The sequence below is a fragment of the Gymnoscopelus braueri genome, assembly GCF_963280865.1.
Source record: "Gymnoscopelus braueri genome assembly, chromosome: 4".
Lineage (NCBI taxonomy): Eukaryota > Metazoa > Chordata > Actinopteri > Myctophiformes > Myctophidae > Gymnoscopelus > Gymnoscopelus braueri.
The window spans coordinates 23,025,713-23,043,665 of NC_137605.1; the positions used below are offsets into that span (position 1 = coordinate 23,025,713).

Here is a 17,953-nt window from a genome sequence, read left to right on the forward strand (position 1 = left end):
CAAATGTCAGCCCCCCCCCCCCAAAAAAAAACTACTGTGACTACAAGTTTGTACTTTTGTATAAAAATATTTAATACTTTTTTATCAAAATAATTGATAAACCATTTCTCATACAAAAACAAGAAAACTCGCTCACACAAACACCTCTGCATAATACATTCTCAGTACAGCTTGAGTTGACACAGAAGAATTTCGACTGTGCAAATAGCTGATGATATTTGTTTCTATAATAAGTATTTTTCACCATCATTTCAACTGGACTGACTGATACAAAGACAGTGGTCCAAATTGCCCACGAGTTCCTTTCAATCCATTTGCAACAGTTCCAGTTTACTGATCACTCATGGATCCATCTGGATCTGTCACCATGCTGTGCCTGTCTAGTCAGTTCCAAACCTGCCCTTGGCCATGAGTTGCCATCTGTCACTTGGGCAGTGGGCAGGACAGCAGCTGGTTAAATGCACAGGATGTGAAGTTTGCCTTGGAAGTGGACTCTCTGTGAAATAGGAGAATAGAAATACCAGGCATCACAGCATTCAGCATAAGCCTGATTTATACTTAGTTTCGCACCAGTGTTGCAAATCGCCAGTGTTACAATCAGGCAATAGTGGCAGACAGAGGCAGTGTGGCATCGGGGCCTTTGTAATTTCCTCAGTTTCATGATGCAGTAGCCTCTTCTCATTGGCTCAGCCTGTCCAGGAGGATGTCCACTGGGGGGACTGGCTCTCTGTGGGATGAGGAGGCTGTACCGTGCTCTTAAAAAGTAGCCGTTAAGTGGCTAAAATGTCATTGCGAATGTAGGTGGATCCCCCTTGGAGACAGGGAGGCACTGTGTGGGGTGGATGACGGAGAGCGTCCAAGACTGTGGTTGGGAGACGGGGATCCTAGGACAGGGAGAAAGGGCAACACTCAATATTGTCACCTTACAAACATGTGTTGGTACTTGATGATGGTTATGACATGATCAACCAAGGACAGGGAAGTTAATGAAAAACTGTTGCTTTACACAGTGTGTGTGTGTGTGTGTGTGTGTGTGTGTGTGTGTGTGTGTGTGTGTGTGTGTGTGTGTGTGTGTGTGCGCATGTGCGTGTGTGGGTGTGTGTGTGTGTGGGTGTGTGTATGGGTGTGTATGGGTGTGTCCCATGCATGTCGCACATGCAGTCACATATGTTTGCATGTGTGTTTTTATGTGCTTACCACTTGCTGTCAAATTGCTCCCATGTGATGAGCTTGACAAACAATGCTGGTCTTGACTTCTTGTCTGCTTGGGGCCCTTCCCTCTAAGCACATCTGTTATCTGGAACAGATTGACAGATTATCAGAAAGTGGGTCAGCTATTGTGTTGTGAGCAGGTTGAGTTGGATGAAAAACAAACAAACAAATAAAGGAAACTATTGATTTGTGAACACAATGGGCCTCATTCACTAACCTGGCCGTAAATGTTGTGTATAACCTGGTCGTACATTTTGTGTATATCGCATAAGTCAATTCTCAAGTGCAATTCATGAAAGGGGGTGCAGAGCTGTGATTTGTGCTGATCACACGTGTATCTTATTTTTGTTTTAAAGGCTGACTGTGTAACATCTATATCTGACCACTAGATGGCCTAATATACCTTTTTTTGCCTTTGCAAGAGTAACAGATCATGGTGGACAGGAGGATGTCATTTGTATCTGTTGCTACTGTCCTAACCAAGCCTTATTGGTACAATTAGGATTTGCAAATAATTATTTCTATTTGTTTTCAACTACATGGAGAACCATGAGTGTTTATATCTTGCCTGACATATAGTTTGTCCTGATAAATTAACTTCCACCCATCTGGCAATCAAAGAAAACTGATAAGAAATGCTATAGATGACAAGTGAACTCTACTTGACCTGGGACTGTTTTCCCCATCTCCCTCCACCCCCTAACATCCTCTGCCTCTCTCCATCATCAGTTACTTTCTCTTCCTCACCATCTTGTTCTTGGCCACCATGACAGGGGTGTCATTGTGGTAGTTCTTGAGGCTGCTATCTGCTCCACTCTTCAGCAGCAGTCTCACCGTGTCCACCTGACCCCGACCACAGGCAGCATGGAGGGCCGTGTTCCCGCTGTATGACTGGCCGTTGACATCACATCCATTCTGCTGGGGTAGAAGAATATGCCCAGATGAGTGTAGAAAACAAAGGAACATCAAAATTGTAAATGCAGATTTGCCCGAAATGCCCCCTATACCTGTATAAATACCTCGAAAAAGTTAGTGACACCCACAGTCACGAAACTAGAGGGAGCGTAAACAACAATCTGGTACCACCCACCCATAAAACAAACATGGGCAAATTCTCCTTCTACAGCACAGCCACCAAGGTATGGAATAGTCTAACCCCATCCCTCAAAAAATGCAGTTCGCTGGGCTCATTCAAAACAGCCCTAAAAACTCATCTTTCTGGAGGCCAAAAGAGGAGCTAGTACCAGTTTCCCTGTAGACAGACGACCCCCCTATCCTTTTTTTGTTGTTGTATATATTTTTTATTTGTCATGCTTTTTTTTGTACATAGTGGTATTTTTTCTCTGTATTTTTATGTTGATTTTTGAACTGTTTGGTTGCTACTATATATGTCTATGAAATTAATTCAAGGACCCCAACGGAAACAAGTCCGCAAGGACTTTTTTGGTCGGACCTTTTAGACAAAAGTATTATAAATGTAACTGTGTTGTTTTACATTCTTTTGCCTAATAAAAATGTCAATCAATCAATCAAAACATGCCAAGGGCCTCAAAGATGCCAAAATGTACATATTCTATTCTGTGATGAAGAGCAGTGATCTAGTGCAGGGCCAGATTGGGACATTTTAGGCAGTTCAGAGTCTCACAACCACCCAAGCTTTTGTGCACCAAGCAAATGGATCTTCAACGCATCCTCAAGATCGAAACCCTTACTACCCCTGGACAATTCAAGACATTATGATCTCAAAGCACTTCACCAGTGTGTAATTGTTTTCACTGTCCTGTCCTCTTTGGTTGACTTGGCATATTTTGTTTTCAACTCTTAATTTTGTTTACATTTTGTTTTTAAACTTTCAACATCACTGCAAATCTTAAAAAACGGTTTGAATAAATGATGAGCAACAAGGATTTAGTGAGAGAATGACCAGTGAATGAAAGACAAAGTGACACCAATGTTCTCCTTTTAACCACATTAACCCTGACTATATTGGGCATGTCATTATTGCCGAAAACATTTCTAAAAAGGCAGATCTGGTGCTTTGCCCTGATGAAGGTTGTCTGACTGAAAGCCTGGAATTCTTTATTAAAGAAACTTGCATTGATCCAATTGTGCAGATCTACAAGCTTGATCAGCTATTTTTGGATATCCTAAGTATAAAATAGGGCTAAGTGGTTAATGGTCACCTGCTCACACACAAAAATGGACAACAATAATAATAACCAGAATGAAAATAAGTCCCGGATTGTAGCTTTAATCTTTGAGCCTTCCCCCCTCCTTTTTCATTTTCTGTGACTTCAGCACTTTAAAAAAAAAATCATTATCTCAAAATCTCTATTTTCATTTTCATTTGCCTTTTTTCTTCTTTTGGCTGAAACCCAATTTTAAAATGAGCAGGGCCTAGGATTGTGGTCTGTACATTTATATATATATTTTTGCTGTTAAATAATGAAATGAGAATGAAAGGCTAGGTTTAAATGACACTGTCTATCCACAGACCATAGAAGCCTAGGTGAGTGGTTTAAAAATGTTTTGATGAATGACATACTGTAGCAAGGCCAGCGGATTGCTGACTGTTTTGCCACAGGCAAGCGCTGATCCAACACATTACAATACAAGTCAACTATTGATAGCTTCCAGTCTATGAGTTCAAGGAGTCTATTTTTCCATAACCTTTCCTTTGCATGTTAGTCACAATAGGTTGCCGGTCAAATCAATCACTAGGCAGGCCAGGCCATTGGTAACTGTTCCGAATGCCAAATAATGTATTTGAGTTTGATAAGCTCTAGTCTAGGTCAGTTCTCTTTTTCTTTTCAAACCATGTGAGAAGGTCTTATTCTATCACTTTTTGATTTGATTTGATTTATTTGAAAAGCAATAAAACCACAGGGTTACAGCAGTTCGAGGATAACACAATAAAGTCCTAACACTTATTTCCATTGCAGTCTTCTGGTCCACTGGTAAACATTATGGTAACATTTTGCTGTGCCAAACAAATTCCTCAGTAAGTAGGCACGCTATATCATTGCGAACGCAGCGGAAGGAGGCGCGCCGAAGGCGCGCCTCCGCGCAAGTGGAGCTTACTATGAAACCGTGCTCGGGTTGTGTCTCTCTCTGTATCTCTCTCTGTGTGCACTGCCTGTGTGCAGCTCCTCTGAGATAAGTAAATGTCCAATATAGACGTACCATACATCAAATGAAAGGTCTTTGAAAACTGAACACACCTGTCAAGGTTGCGTTTAAGCCCGCCCCTTCCCCCGGAAGCCACGCCCCCGAGAAGGCTCCTAAAAACTCCCCATTGAAACCCCATGTTAAATGAAAAGTGCCCGAATCGCTCCGAAACTTTTTCTACCCCCCCTAAGTGGGGGTCTACGAACAAATACTTCGGGCTCGGATTTTGGCTCCGCCCCCAGGAAGTGGGTGAAACAGACACTTCAAACACTTTGTTGAATTGTTCAAAAACATTCAACGCTTTTTTTTGGTGAATTTGTATTTTTCTAAGATGCTCCTTTTAACGCAGATTTCTTTCTTATTTTTTTATTATTTTTTTATTGGTTACTTTTTTTTTAAAATATTTCATATTTATTGAATTTGTTTTGCGTTCGCTTCCCGCGTTCGTGCGTCTTACTTGTGTTTATGACAGGTTGTAGGCTATAATGTGAAGTTGTCCTTGTCATTGTCAACAAAGTCACCCCAAACAATGTCAACTTTGAATTGAAAGTGACATAATAGACCGAAGTAAACATAACGACAAAAGTCATAATGATTTCTTCATGTTTTTGACAGGTGTCATACAGAGCATGTGAGCGGGAGTGGAGCGACGCGATTTTGACGTGAGCGCGGAGCTGGTTTATAAAAAGGTTGGAGCGCTACTCAGAGCGAGGATCGCCTGCCGCTCAAAGCCGTCCCGGCAGGTACCGCGCACCGAATGTTTGAGCATGCCCGGTCGCACGGACTCAGAGACACACAGACATCCAGCAGTGCACAGCGCACCGAGATTTCATTAGAATTTCTACTTTCTTTTTCTTTTCTTTTTTTTACTGTTGAGCGACCCGGTTTGAGCGGAGCATGGAGCGAGAGGTGTGCAAATCAACGGGGGGAGTCAACGTGAGCGAATAGCGAGCGTGAAACCAGCCCCCTGGAGCGCCGTGCGGCATTTCCACCCGCTCCGCTCCGCTCACGTGCTCATCATGGTTATGCCAATGCCTAACAATGGCTTATGAGTTATATTTTGTTGGCGTTGGTGTGCCGCGCTGAAAATACCATATCTACCAGCAATGTGACGCGTTGTGAACTAATAGATTGTTTTTTACCCTGCATGGCAATCCCCCACCCATCTTATACAACAAGGTGGTGAAAACAAATAATCAGAATTCCTTCTTACTACAGTATCTGTCTGATTGACTGACCATTATCCACGGTGCATACACATACAAAGCAAGAAATGGCTTAGACAAAGAATGGTTGAAGCTGCATCTCTCATTGTATGAGAGAGATGATGTAAAGTGGAGGACAACAGTGGAAAGGAAAGGGAAAGGAATGGAGTGATGGCAGAGCATTGAACAAAAAAGAAAACTGAGAAGGAAACACATCAGCCTTAATGGTTTTATTTTATGACAAAACCGCTGAGGTCTGGCAATAAAGCAGATTGTGAATCATCTGGTCACATTTCTCTAGAACTCTTATCTGTGTGATAGAAGAGAAAGAGAAACTATGGGGAACGGGGCAGAGCTCACCACAAAAACAACCAAAAAATGAAAAAACTGTATTCAACGAATGAGCTAAACACGACATTAACCACTGGCATCCATATTTTGGGAATGTCACTATTTAGCTATTTCTATTTTTATTTGTATGTAAGAAATGTTCAAAAATGTCAGGCTATTTTAAATAGTGGTTAAATATTATGGTGACTCACAGAAACACACACACACACACACACACACACACACACACACACACACACACACACACACACACACACACACACACACACACACACACACACACACACACACACACACACACACACACACGCACACACATGCTCATTACCTCAATGAGGAAGTGGACCATGTTGATATTACCGCTCTCTACCGCGTGCATGAGAGGACTCTGGCCACTTTTGATGTCCTAATTAGAGAGAGAAAAAAAGGAAAACATTGTCAGCATACACAAAAAGTCAGAATGGACAACGAGTCCAGTAAATATGTGAGCCTGTGGAAGCCTATAACCACTTGTGTAAATGCAGGATGTGGACTGACCATAGCATTGATGTCAGCTCTGGAATCCAGCAGCATTCTGGCCAGGTCCTTATGGCCCCCTCGCACCGCCAGATGCAGAGGACTCAAACCTGCGGGCGGGGAAGGACAACGCAGCCTGAGCTGTAGGGTCACCCAATGTGAAAATGCACTACCATGTGCGCACACACACACACACACACACACACACACACACACACACACACACACACACACACACACACACACACACACACACACACACACACACACACGCACTACACACACACATATTGATGATTATGCACATAGCACGTGCCCTTTGACTGGTACTCATTTTCCTCTGACAGTGTATAAATGTAAGACACCCTTGATGAAGGTCTAGAGGGACCAAAACTTTGAATAAAAGCTGATGTGTGGGACTTTTTGTTCATGAAACACTTTTTCATGATTTCCTTCAGTTGTCACTTTTCAACGCACCTGCATCTGAACAAAGTGGATGTGCGAATATTTCCTTTGCATAGTGCATCAAAAGTAACCAAAGTATCACTGAGGTTACATTTAACCTGGTGTTCCAAAGTGTGTGTGGTTAATCAACACTAAGGATTTACTGTGAATGCACAACCTCTCTCTCTCTCTCTCTCTCTCTCTCTCTCTCTCTCTCTCTCTCTCTCTCGTCTCTCTCTCTCTCTCTCTCTCTCTCTCGTGTGTGTGTGAAAACTGCTGGACCAATCACCGCCAAACTTCTTATGCACACTGCCAGAAGTATAAAGAAGTACTGTACCTCCAGTAATTGTTTTTCACGTATGTTTTAAAATCTTATAATCAAAATCTATCATTTCATTTATTTTCTAACTTGTTGTTTTTGTGCAAAATCAAAAGAATTCTAATGAAAATTCAAATTCCAATCCATGTGAGCTAGTATGTATCTTATCAAAGTGTCCTTGACCCAAACCAGATCGTTCATTGTAATATAAGTCCCTTCTGGGGAAACGCCAAGGAAAAACACCTAAATTAAATAAATGTGCACCTAAAGTAGTCTCAAATTTCAAGGGCCCCCATGTTTGATATGCATTAGGCCACAGACCCTCATTTGATGCAAGTTTCATCTCTGTGACCCCAATCTAAACTGCAAAATCCTGATGATTTAACTCTGAGAGTATACAAATGACAAATGGAACGAAATGGACCAAATGGAACGAAATGGACCAGTAAGGCTTCCATTTGTACACCGACGCCTAAGAGTCCATTTGGTTCCCAACTATCAATTATCCGGGCACCCTGGGGGTCCCTGGACCCCGACTTAGAGACCAGTGGACTACAACCTACCTTCGTAGTTTCTAATCTCCAGACAGGATGAGGAAGCAGCACAGGAGGGAGAGAGGATGGCAGAGAGGCAGTCCCGCTGGCTGTACTCGCAGCAGAGGTGAAGTGACGTCTGTCCGTTCCGGTCCAGGGCGCCTGGGTCGGCACCGGCTCTTAGCAGGGCCTCCACCATGCCTGGCTGCTGGGTTATCACTGCCAAATGGAGAGGAGTCTGACAGAGAGAGAGAGAGAGAGAGAGAGAGAGAGAGAGAGAGAGAGAGAGAGAGAGAGAGAGAGAGAGAGAGAGAGAGAGAGAGAGAGAGAGAAAGAGAGAGAGAGAGAGTTAACCCATTAAGACATGGAAACTTTGGCTATAGAGGGTATGCGTGTGACATCATCATCAAACCCGGAAGTTATGCAGGAATGCCTACTGAGTGGCAAAAAACTATTTTCTGGCCTTGAAACGCATGCATCCAAACATAAAAGTCCCATCTGATTGCATTAAACAACGTTAAACTCACTTTGCATGTTGCTATGCCACTCGATTTGCCACTCGATGTGCTATTCACTTTAAGCATGCGCATACCCTCTATTCAAAAATAGCTGATATGCAAGCTCATAGATCTGTTATTTGTTTTTAAATCATGAACATTTGTGCAAATCTTTGAATATGTATTTCTTTAAACGAACATTTCTAACTCAAATCTTTGCTGCTGGGGATTCTACAAATGTCTTCTAAAACATTTTTTTTTTAAATGTATGTTGCTATAATCAGTGGTTCTCAAACTTTTTCATGTCAAGGACCCCCAAAATGATATGTATTTGGCCGCGTATTGGACCCCCATTTCAAAATATGTTGTTCCAGGGACCCGTCAGAAGTGAAGATTTTAGTAAAAAGAAATCGCTTTAAAAAACATACGTATTCAAAGATTTGCACAAATATTCACGATTTTTCAAAAATAGCAGATCTACAAGCTCACAGCGCGGCACTCGGTGCCGCGCTATGAGCTTGTATATCTGATATTTTTTAATAGCCAAAGTACAAAATAATGGTTAAAGTGGTTACACAGATGCGTTCCCGGTTTGAACGGGTTATGGGGTTGATATTGAAAGAGAGAGAGGAGTTGAAAAAGAAGGATATAAAAGAGGTTGATGGCGAAAGAGCGGGGTAGAGAAAAGGGGTACTCGGTACAGAGAAAGAGAGATGTAGATATGAATGATTTCATTGGATTAGTTGAATTGAATTGTCTGTCACTGAGTATATAAACACATTTTCCATCCATCGTTTTGCACAGTAAGGTCCTCTGTGTTAAATTAACACCATTTGGTTCCATTTGTACACTCTCAGAGTAAATGTAGCAGAGGATTGCATTGTGTAGCTTTTACTATAGGTGGCACCACAACTACAGTATTACATGATATCACATGAAGTCACTAAAGATACCAGTGTCAACTAAGGACCTAAAATACACAACTTAGCCTACAGTACTCTTTGCACAATCGCACACAAACAGTGTCGATAGATCTAGAGCAGCGATTCCCAACCTGTGGGCTGGGGGCCATTGTTGGGCCGTGAGACACTATAATGAATGACAATATAACATTAATATAAAAAAGATATAATATAAAAACATGGTATTCTGTCTTTAAAACCTAGAAAATGAGTTTTCATTTTCAACCGTTTTCAACCAACCACTGGGACACAGATGAATAGGACACACGACTCGATTGATGGATAATTAAAATAAACACTCGCGGCCCTCCCATCTGAACACTTACAGTAAGTGGTCAGATGGGAGGGGGCCGCGAACGCCTGTGGGATTTTCAAGTGGGCCCTGATCCAGAAAAGGTTGGGAAACACTGATCTAGAGACTTACAGTCTCAGATGTTGTTGGTGATTGTGTGGGAGCAGTAAGAGGAAATGTTATTCCTGGCAAAACAATCCTGTCATCTGTGACTTTTTCTACATGGTTGAAGGTCAGAGATGCAATGAAATGACAGCAATATGAGCCAACGCCCGATACAAGTAAACAAGGAAGCCACGTCAGATCAGTGCTATTGATCAACCGATGCCAAGGTACACTGACACATGCTACAGTGAGCCGGAAGCCTAATATGTCATATACATGCAATCATGCACACACACACACGTCACACACACACACACACACACACATACGCGCACGCACACACTTGCACACTTGCACACACAAACACTGTGTGCGTGTCCAAAGCATTACATTTTTTTATAAATAAAATAAAAAAATATAAAATATAATATATGTCTCTTGTGCAAGTTAGAACTGATATACCACTTAGCAGCAGATATCAAGTATGAACTAAATGTGTGGCAATGGAGTACTGTATATTCACAAGTCATATGAGGATGTCAAAATGAAGATAAACCAGTTCTAAAAGACGGATCGTCCAGAATAGACTCAAAACACAGAGGTGTTTTCCCGGTTTAACTCTCAAGCGAAGGAGAGGGGGGAGAAGGAACGAGAAACCTTGCACAATCTTGAATCTTCCGCTGTACTGTGTGTTGTGCCACTGATAACCGTGTTAACTCTGGCATTGGGCCATGGCCCTGAAGACCAATTGTTTAGATTGTGCCATCCAAGGACAATAGTTTGGTGTGGAAATCCTGCTTAGTCATAGAAGCAAATATTTCAACCTGGATGTTCTACACGTTATTAATCTTAAACAGCAAACAGAATGCTGATGTTCCAAGTTTCACTTTTGTGACATTGCTAGAGGCTCTCGACTGGTGCAGCTGTGGCTGTTCCAGTAAAGAGCAGAACAAAGTGGAGTAATAGTGCTAGATAAGGTTGCTGGAATTCCTTTGGTGTATCAATGCCAGTGGCATTCAGTGTTTCCCTGAATTCTGTGACTCACAAATGACACACACACACACGCTCACGCACACGCACGTGCACACGCACACGCGCACACACACACACACACACACACACACACACACACACACACACACACACACACACACACACACACACCACACACACACACACTTTGTGTTGCAATAACAGAACACTGATTGTACTAGGTTACTGTTTTTATGACCTACTTTTATTTTTACACTTATTTATATTTTATCTTTTTATTATATACATTTGGTAACATGGCACTCAATGTTCAATGTTTTTATATGACACTTCATAGGACACTTATTTTTAATCGTTGTTGGAACATGTGATGCAAAAGAAATCCAAGTTCATCCGAATGGATAATAAAGATTATCATCTTATCTCGGTCATATGACCATGCAGGATTCATATAGCCTGGATTCCCAGGAATCATCCGTCATTGCTGCACTAAAACAAAGTCATACAACATTACTTTTGGAGCCCACACTGCACTTAAAAAAACAGTTAAGGTAAGTAACCATCAACTACAATCACAGCCTAATTACAGCAGGGGATTGCTGGCAACTCAGGCCTTTAAGGTCTTCCCAATAACACCCCAAAGTTCACAGAATTTAGCAACCGGTTTCCTGTAAACCATTTCAAAGTGACTAAAAACAAAAACACAGCGCAGATAAGAGGGCTCGGGAGGGAGGGGGGATAGGAGAAGGGGAGGATAGAGTGGAGAGACGGAAGTGGCGGCGGGGAGTCCAGGGGAAAGACAGGATAAGAGAGGGAAAATCCCTCCGTTCTCCCCAGCACGTCTGCCCTCACGGCACTCTGCACATTCCTGCAAAATGAGTGGATCAACACCCAAAGGAGGAGGAGGAGGAGGAGGAGGAGGAGGAGGAGGAGGAGGAAGAGAAGAGAAGAGAAGAGAAGAGAAGAGAAGAGAAGAGAAGAGAAGAGAGAGAAGAGAAGAGGAGAGGAGAAGAGAAGGAGAAGAGAGAGAAGAGAAGAGAAGAGAAGAGAAGAGAAGAGAAGAGAAGAGAAGAGAAGAGAAGAGAAGAGAAGAGAAGAGAAGAGAAGAGAAGAGAAGAGAAGAGAAGAGAAGAGAAGAGAAGAGAAGAGAAGAGAAGAGAAGAGAAGAGAAGAGAGAAGAGAAGAGAAGAGAAGAGAAGAGAAGAGTGGGATGACAAAAAGCCTTGGGCTGTAGCTCATTCCAAGCATAGAAACTAAGCAAACACGAAGGATAGCATACAGTAAAGTCCTCAGTGTTAACCACATGAACCCAAGTGTCCCTGTTCTAGGCATGTCATAATAGGCGAACATTCAGTGAAAATAGACGCACATTCTGCAAAAGTATTTACTGTATTAAAATGTATTAAATACACTTTGCAACGTGACACATTGTGAGCTTGTAGAGATTTGGTGTAGAGTGATAAAAGGAGTGGGCCAAACCCCGGTCAACGAAGTATGTAGGGTTTAATTGGTTAATAGGCATGTCGATTTGAGTCCTTTTTTACACTATCAGATTAAGATGAACACTGAGAATTAAACCGTAAACAGTAAACACAGATGAAGAAAACAAAGAGATGGAGAGAAAGACGTGCATGGCACACAGTGTACCTGGCATAACATCGCCTTATCAGTGAACCTTGTATTGGAAGACAAAGGGACCACATTCGATATCCTGGAAATTACGGCAGCCTTGTTGGAAAGCTTATATCGCAATGATCAGCTCATCGCGGATTCTTTCATAAGATTACTACACAAAGAGGAGGAAGAGAGAGAGTGTGCAATGTAGGATGAGGCCTTCATGGGTGGGATAGAGGGAGAGTGGGAGCGGGATGATCTCTGAAACTTCATGCAAGCTTACCGAGCACACACACACGCGCGCACGCACGCACACACACAGACACACAGACACACATCAACACACACACCAACTACATCATTTCTAAGCAAGCAAGCATGCATGCATGCATGCATGCACGCAGGCACACGCACGCACGCACACACGCACACGCACACGCACACACACACACACACACACACACACACACACACACACACACACACACACGCACACACACACACAGGCATGCAGGCATGCAAGCAAGCAAGCAAGCACAAACACACCAACTACTGTACTTAATTTCTACCCTTATTCTGTTCTTGTCCTCTCTTTCTCTTCCTGTCCATGAGACAGAGAGCTACACTGTGTGTGTGTGTGTGTGTGTGTGTGTGTGTGTGTGTGTGTGTGTGTGTGTGTGTGTGTGTGCGCGTGTGTTCATGTGTGTGCGTGCATGCATGCGTGCTTGCGTGCGTGTGTGTGTGTGTGTGTGTGAGTGAGTGAGTGAGAGAGCGAGCGAGAGAGAGAAGCAGGGAAAGTCCCTCTCAACTACCCTCTGAACCTCAGGTACATACAGTATGTTGAGAAACAGCCCAGACCGGGGGAGGGAGGGGGGGGGGAGCTGTGGTCATGTGACTTCTCGGAACGAGGATACTGAAGCTCTGAACAAAAACACACATGCCCGCAGGAGACGCCACACGTCGCACACACACATACACATACACACACACCACACGCCGCAAGCACGCACAAGGTAGACTCACAAACCTAGGTGTAAAGAAAAGGCTTTCTGAAAAATTAAGCTTGATTACCCATTAATTGAATATCAGCTAAGTATAAATATAGACTATTGCATTACAATTGATTAATATTACCTGCAAAAAGCTAATATTTTAAGCATTTGTTCATGCCAAGATAACTTGTGCTGAATCGTGCACAATGATTGTTTACTGTCTGTGCCTGTTAACCTGAAGTACCTTTCTGTGAGGGCTGACTGACAATAACTCTGAAGAGAACCTCTTATCACAAATGGTTAATGAATGTATCTCAAAGAACAATACAGTTGAACAAAATGACACGTGTTTTGCATTCTGCACAGCAGCTGCAATGTGTGACTAGTCGACCGTGGTCCGTGCACACTTACAGTACATAAACCCTTGCAGTCTGAGCTTCAAGCTCTATAACTGGTCCCCAACCTTTTTCCTTAGAAACCCCCCCCTACCCCTTCTTACATCTGACACAAGCTGATGTGTCAGATGTACGCACGCACACATTTGTTTGTAAACCACTTAAGCCCTGTTTTACTTCTCGCACAACGAAGAGCAAAAAGAGCCGATCTACAAGCTCACAAAGCGCCGCGATGCGACACGTTGTGAGCTTGTAGATCTGCAATTTTTGAACCTTTTTGAAAAGAAAGATCAACATTTTCTAATTTGCAGCATATGAGGAGTTGGACTGATATCACGTTGAGTGGATGAAAGTTATGATTTTGTGCAACATGTTTCAAATGTTGTACTTCCTCCAAACAGATAAGCCCCCCCCCCCCCCCCTGTGATCTTTGACCCCGGTCTCCAGGTTGGGAAACACTGCTCTGTACAATGGGCTGCTCTGCAAATAAACCCCTGGAAGAAGGGTTAGCTTGCGCTAGAGAGAGCCTATAACCCTGGGCAGGCTTGTCGCATCGTCCCACACACTCCCAGCCCTCACAGCGTTAGTACCGCAGCAGTATAGTAGTGGAAACAATGTGCATGAGGAGAGCATGGGGTAGTGCACCAGGGGTGACATGGTCAGTGTGGGAGTATCAAACAGCTGTTTCTGCCACCACGGTGCTTCGGTTCAGGATACGCATGCCTGATCTCATGTGCTGTGTTGTTCAACAGTGACAGAGAGAAAGACTGTGAAATATATAGGTCTCATATCGTCGCTGTCGGGTTTGAAACATTGTATGTCCAAAACTGTTACTGTTACGTACTGAAACAAAAGAACCTGTGTTCCAGTGGATCCAATGTCGTTATTATTTAGTCACGAGCTCTTGTTAATACTTTTCATGGGATAAAGATTCATGAAAGCAAAAAACAAATAAATCACAAAACCCACTTTCACTTTCAAAATGTTTCAAAAGTAGGGAGCTCACAAGCGACGCCTTGTGAGCTCGTAGTTTGGCTATTGTCACTACTTTTGTGTGACACACTTGTATGAAGAAGTAGGGCATTCATTTACGAAAAAACAAACAAACATAAAAAGCATAAATATGGAGATTTCTGGAGGACAGCGACGAAATGCAAAAACGGCAAATGACAGGATTTGTCATCAATATTGGGAAATCTCTCTCTCTCCCTCCCTTTCTCTCTCCCTCTTCATTCGTTAGACAAAGCCATCTGTCTGTGAAAAAAATAATATTCCCAGAGATGAGGATGTTAAAGCCTTTGTGCTCAATAATCACGACCACAAGATCTGGTAGTCAAATGATTGTGGTGGCGTGCCGTGCCCGCTGCTCGAAACTCTCCCCTTTTGGGTTTAGCAACATGCCATGATAGTTAAATGTCCTTGTGCGTGTGTGCACATAGTATAAGTGCGTGCGTGAGTGTGTGCGTGTGTGTGTATTATTATGTGTGTGTGTATGTGTATGTGTATGTGTGTGTGTGTGTGTGTGTGTGTGTGTGTGTGTGTGTGTGTGTGTGTGTGTGTGTGTGTGTGTGTGTGTATGCTCATGTGCATGAGCATACACTTATGTGCGTGCGAAGACACAGGATATTATGAAGCGCACAAGGCCAAACCGAGCCTCGAGACGCACTGCAAGCGGTTGTCGGCACCGGCGTTTCTGGTAAGTCAGCCGGCGATGTCGCGCGTCTGTCTGTGTGAAACCCCATCCTCTGTGAAGTACAAAGCCATGCAGGGCTCAGGTGCTTTCCTCTGGTAGAGAAGGATGCGAAAAGCAACAGGGCAGGAAAGACTGGAAGGCTAGCGCAGTTGTTCCCAAACTGTTCACCTCAAGACCCAAAAGATAAAGTCCTTACCTATTCATTAAAGATTTAATTTGATTTATTTGTTTTATTTTTATTTTCCGAAATTCTTTTAGATTTTTTAAGTTCAGATTTATTTTTAATAATAATTATTATTTATTTTTTATAAATAAAGAAATTAAAGTAAATAATATATATATATATATATATATTGTAAGAAACGTAAAAGAGGGCCGTGACCCAAAAATGAGTCCTGACCCATTGTTTGGGAAACACTGGGCTAGTAGATGTGGCGAGCTCTGAGTGTGACAGGATGAAGGGGTGGTGGTTTTGGGGGGGGGGGGGGTGAAAAGGGAAAGTGAATGTACTAAGGCTGGCTGAGGGCCAGCAGCTGGGGCAGCACGGGATTGGGAAAGACCTTGAAGACAATTCCCTTTGCATAGTTGTGTCTGCATCCAGTTGTGTAAGCCATCAGGACACTCCAAAGAATGGTGTAACATATACTTAAGCCCTACATACTTTGTCATATGACAAATAGCAAAAATAACCAGGCTAAATGCTGTATTGTATTTTTTACTATTTCTGTAAGTAAAAGCCTAAATAGAAAAATCCTAAACTAGGGACGCCAGGGTTAAAATGTTTAAAATATAGGATAAAGGGAGGGATGGCATAGCGGCTAAGACAATCCCTGTGACTGGTACATACATAACCATCATTATTGTGTTCCATCAAACAAGCAAAACATTGAACATGCTCACAAGACTCAGATCATTGAGTCTTTCTCAGTAAGAGCCTCAGCTAAATCACTAAAATGCACAATTAAAGGTTAACTGATAAAATTCTGATGCACTGGAAAATGACAGCACATTTCATCGACTCATCTGTTCCCCATGTTAGTATGTCCAACACACTGATACAATATGCACTTCGCAAAGGAGTGTGGGGTTTATGTCCACATGGTAATAAGCATCATCTGTCTCACACTTATATCTAGTCTCCACTCCTTTTTTTCATCATATTATTTCATAATTCTATAATTTTCTCAATAAACTCTCATAATACCAGCAACTCCCTAAGGGCATACTGCAGTACCATGGCTTTGATAAGGAAAGCTGATATGGTAATACATGGGTGATTTTTTGTTTTGTTTTGAATTACGGTCAAACGCGTGTGACACAATAAATAAAAAAAACAGAACACAGGAAGTACACAGTACACAGATGTTCCTTCCCAGCAGACTTTGGCTTCCAGCCATGCACAGGTGGATTAGCAACAGGGAAGGGTGAATTCCATCACCCAGACTGTGGCCGCCATGCTACTGGGTGTCAGAGCATGTGGTAAAAATGTGTCAGGGCAAAGGAGGAAACCCAGGACTTCCTCTTTCATTTCTTTCCCTATTGCTGTCATCTGAAGGCCACAGCTGGGTGAGGCTGGGGATTTGGGCTTCAGTTGCAGAATGTATGTCCTGATCCTAAAATTATCAGGTGCAACAAGCGCCAGTATGAGACATTATGTAGACAAGGCAGAAGCCAGGGGTGGAAGGATTTTTCTTTTACGCCTCATGCAGCCAAAGCTTTTGCACTTAAGAGCACACAGACGCAATCATATATTCCACTCCCCATGGATTAAAGTATTTGAACTTCTTTGCATGTCCCATTGTTAAATGCAGAGAATACATATCAACTAATCGCTTCCTCGTGTGCATTTAAAAATAATTCCTATTTGGGCAAAGCAATCAGTAAAAAGAAGGCTCACAACTATATAAAATAAAACTGAGACTATTACTACAGGTTCTAGTGTGTGTGTGTGTGTGTGTGTGTGTGTGTGTGTGTGTGCGCCTAGGCTGCCACAGACCAATCATCTTGCCTTAGATGACACTTGCAAAGCCCACACATGACATGTGTGGTTGTGTACACGTACATACACACGTCTGTGTGGTTGTGTGCACATGCATACACACACATGGCTGTGTGGTTGTGTGCACATGCACACACACACATGACTGTGTATGTGGCTGTGTTGTCGGGTGGCAGTATGAGTGCAGCCTTGTGGTTGCAGTTCACATCCCATGATAGAAAAAGAGCTGCTTCTTCAATTCCTGTGTCCTTGAGCAAGGCACTGAAGCCCTCATTTGAAGTCACTCTGGAAAGGAATGCTGAGTTTCTACACTTGGTTCAAGTGTGCCTGGATATGTGTTTGTTTGCGTGCGTGCGTGCGTGCATGCTTGCGTTCGTTCGTTCGTGTGTGCGTGCACGTGCACGTGCATGTGTTTCACCTGTCGGAGGTTGTTGTATATGTCAAGGTCTCTGTGAGCCAGCAGCAAGAGGTGGATCAGTGTGTGGACCATGCGCTCTTCTCCCTGCACCACTGCTATATGGAGCGGCCTGCAATGACACACACACACACACACACACACACACACACACACACACACACACACACACACACACACACACACACACACACACACACACACACACGTAAAGCAGTGTCAGAATGGCAGTTATAGATGGTAATGCA

The 17,953-nt window shown here is 42.9% G+C and overlaps 1 protein-coding gene across 3 annotated transcripts in view; it reads right to left on the minus strand.

Moving 5' to 3' along the window:
• Nucleotides 1-68: 68 nt before the first annotated feature.
• The window catches only part of bcl3 (BCL3 transcription coactivator), a 31,905-nt gene continuing 14,020 nt past the window's right edge, over nt 69-17,953 (minus strand). For 2 of the 3 annotated variants that reach the window (XM_080426834.1, XM_080426832.1), the window contains exons 4-10: nt 17,709-17,817; nt 7,779-7,986; nt 6,474-6,562; nt 6,265-6,342; nt 1,960-2,130; nt 1,198-1,297; nt 69-884 (exon numbers count right to left, since the gene is read on the minus strand). In XM_080426834.1, the coding sequence (XP_080282960.1) occupies nt 787-884; nt 1,198-1,297; nt 1,960-2,130; nt 6,265-6,342; nt 6,474-6,562; nt 7,779-7,986; nt 17,709-17,817 (853 nt within the window). In that variant the 3' untranslated portion in view covers nt 69-786. The remainder of the gene's footprint in view (nt 885-1,197; nt 1,298-1,959; nt 2,131-6,264; nt 6,343-6,473; nt 6,563-7,778; nt 7,987-17,708; nt 17,818-17,953) is intronic. The other variant, XM_080426833.1, reaches the window with a different exon arrangement.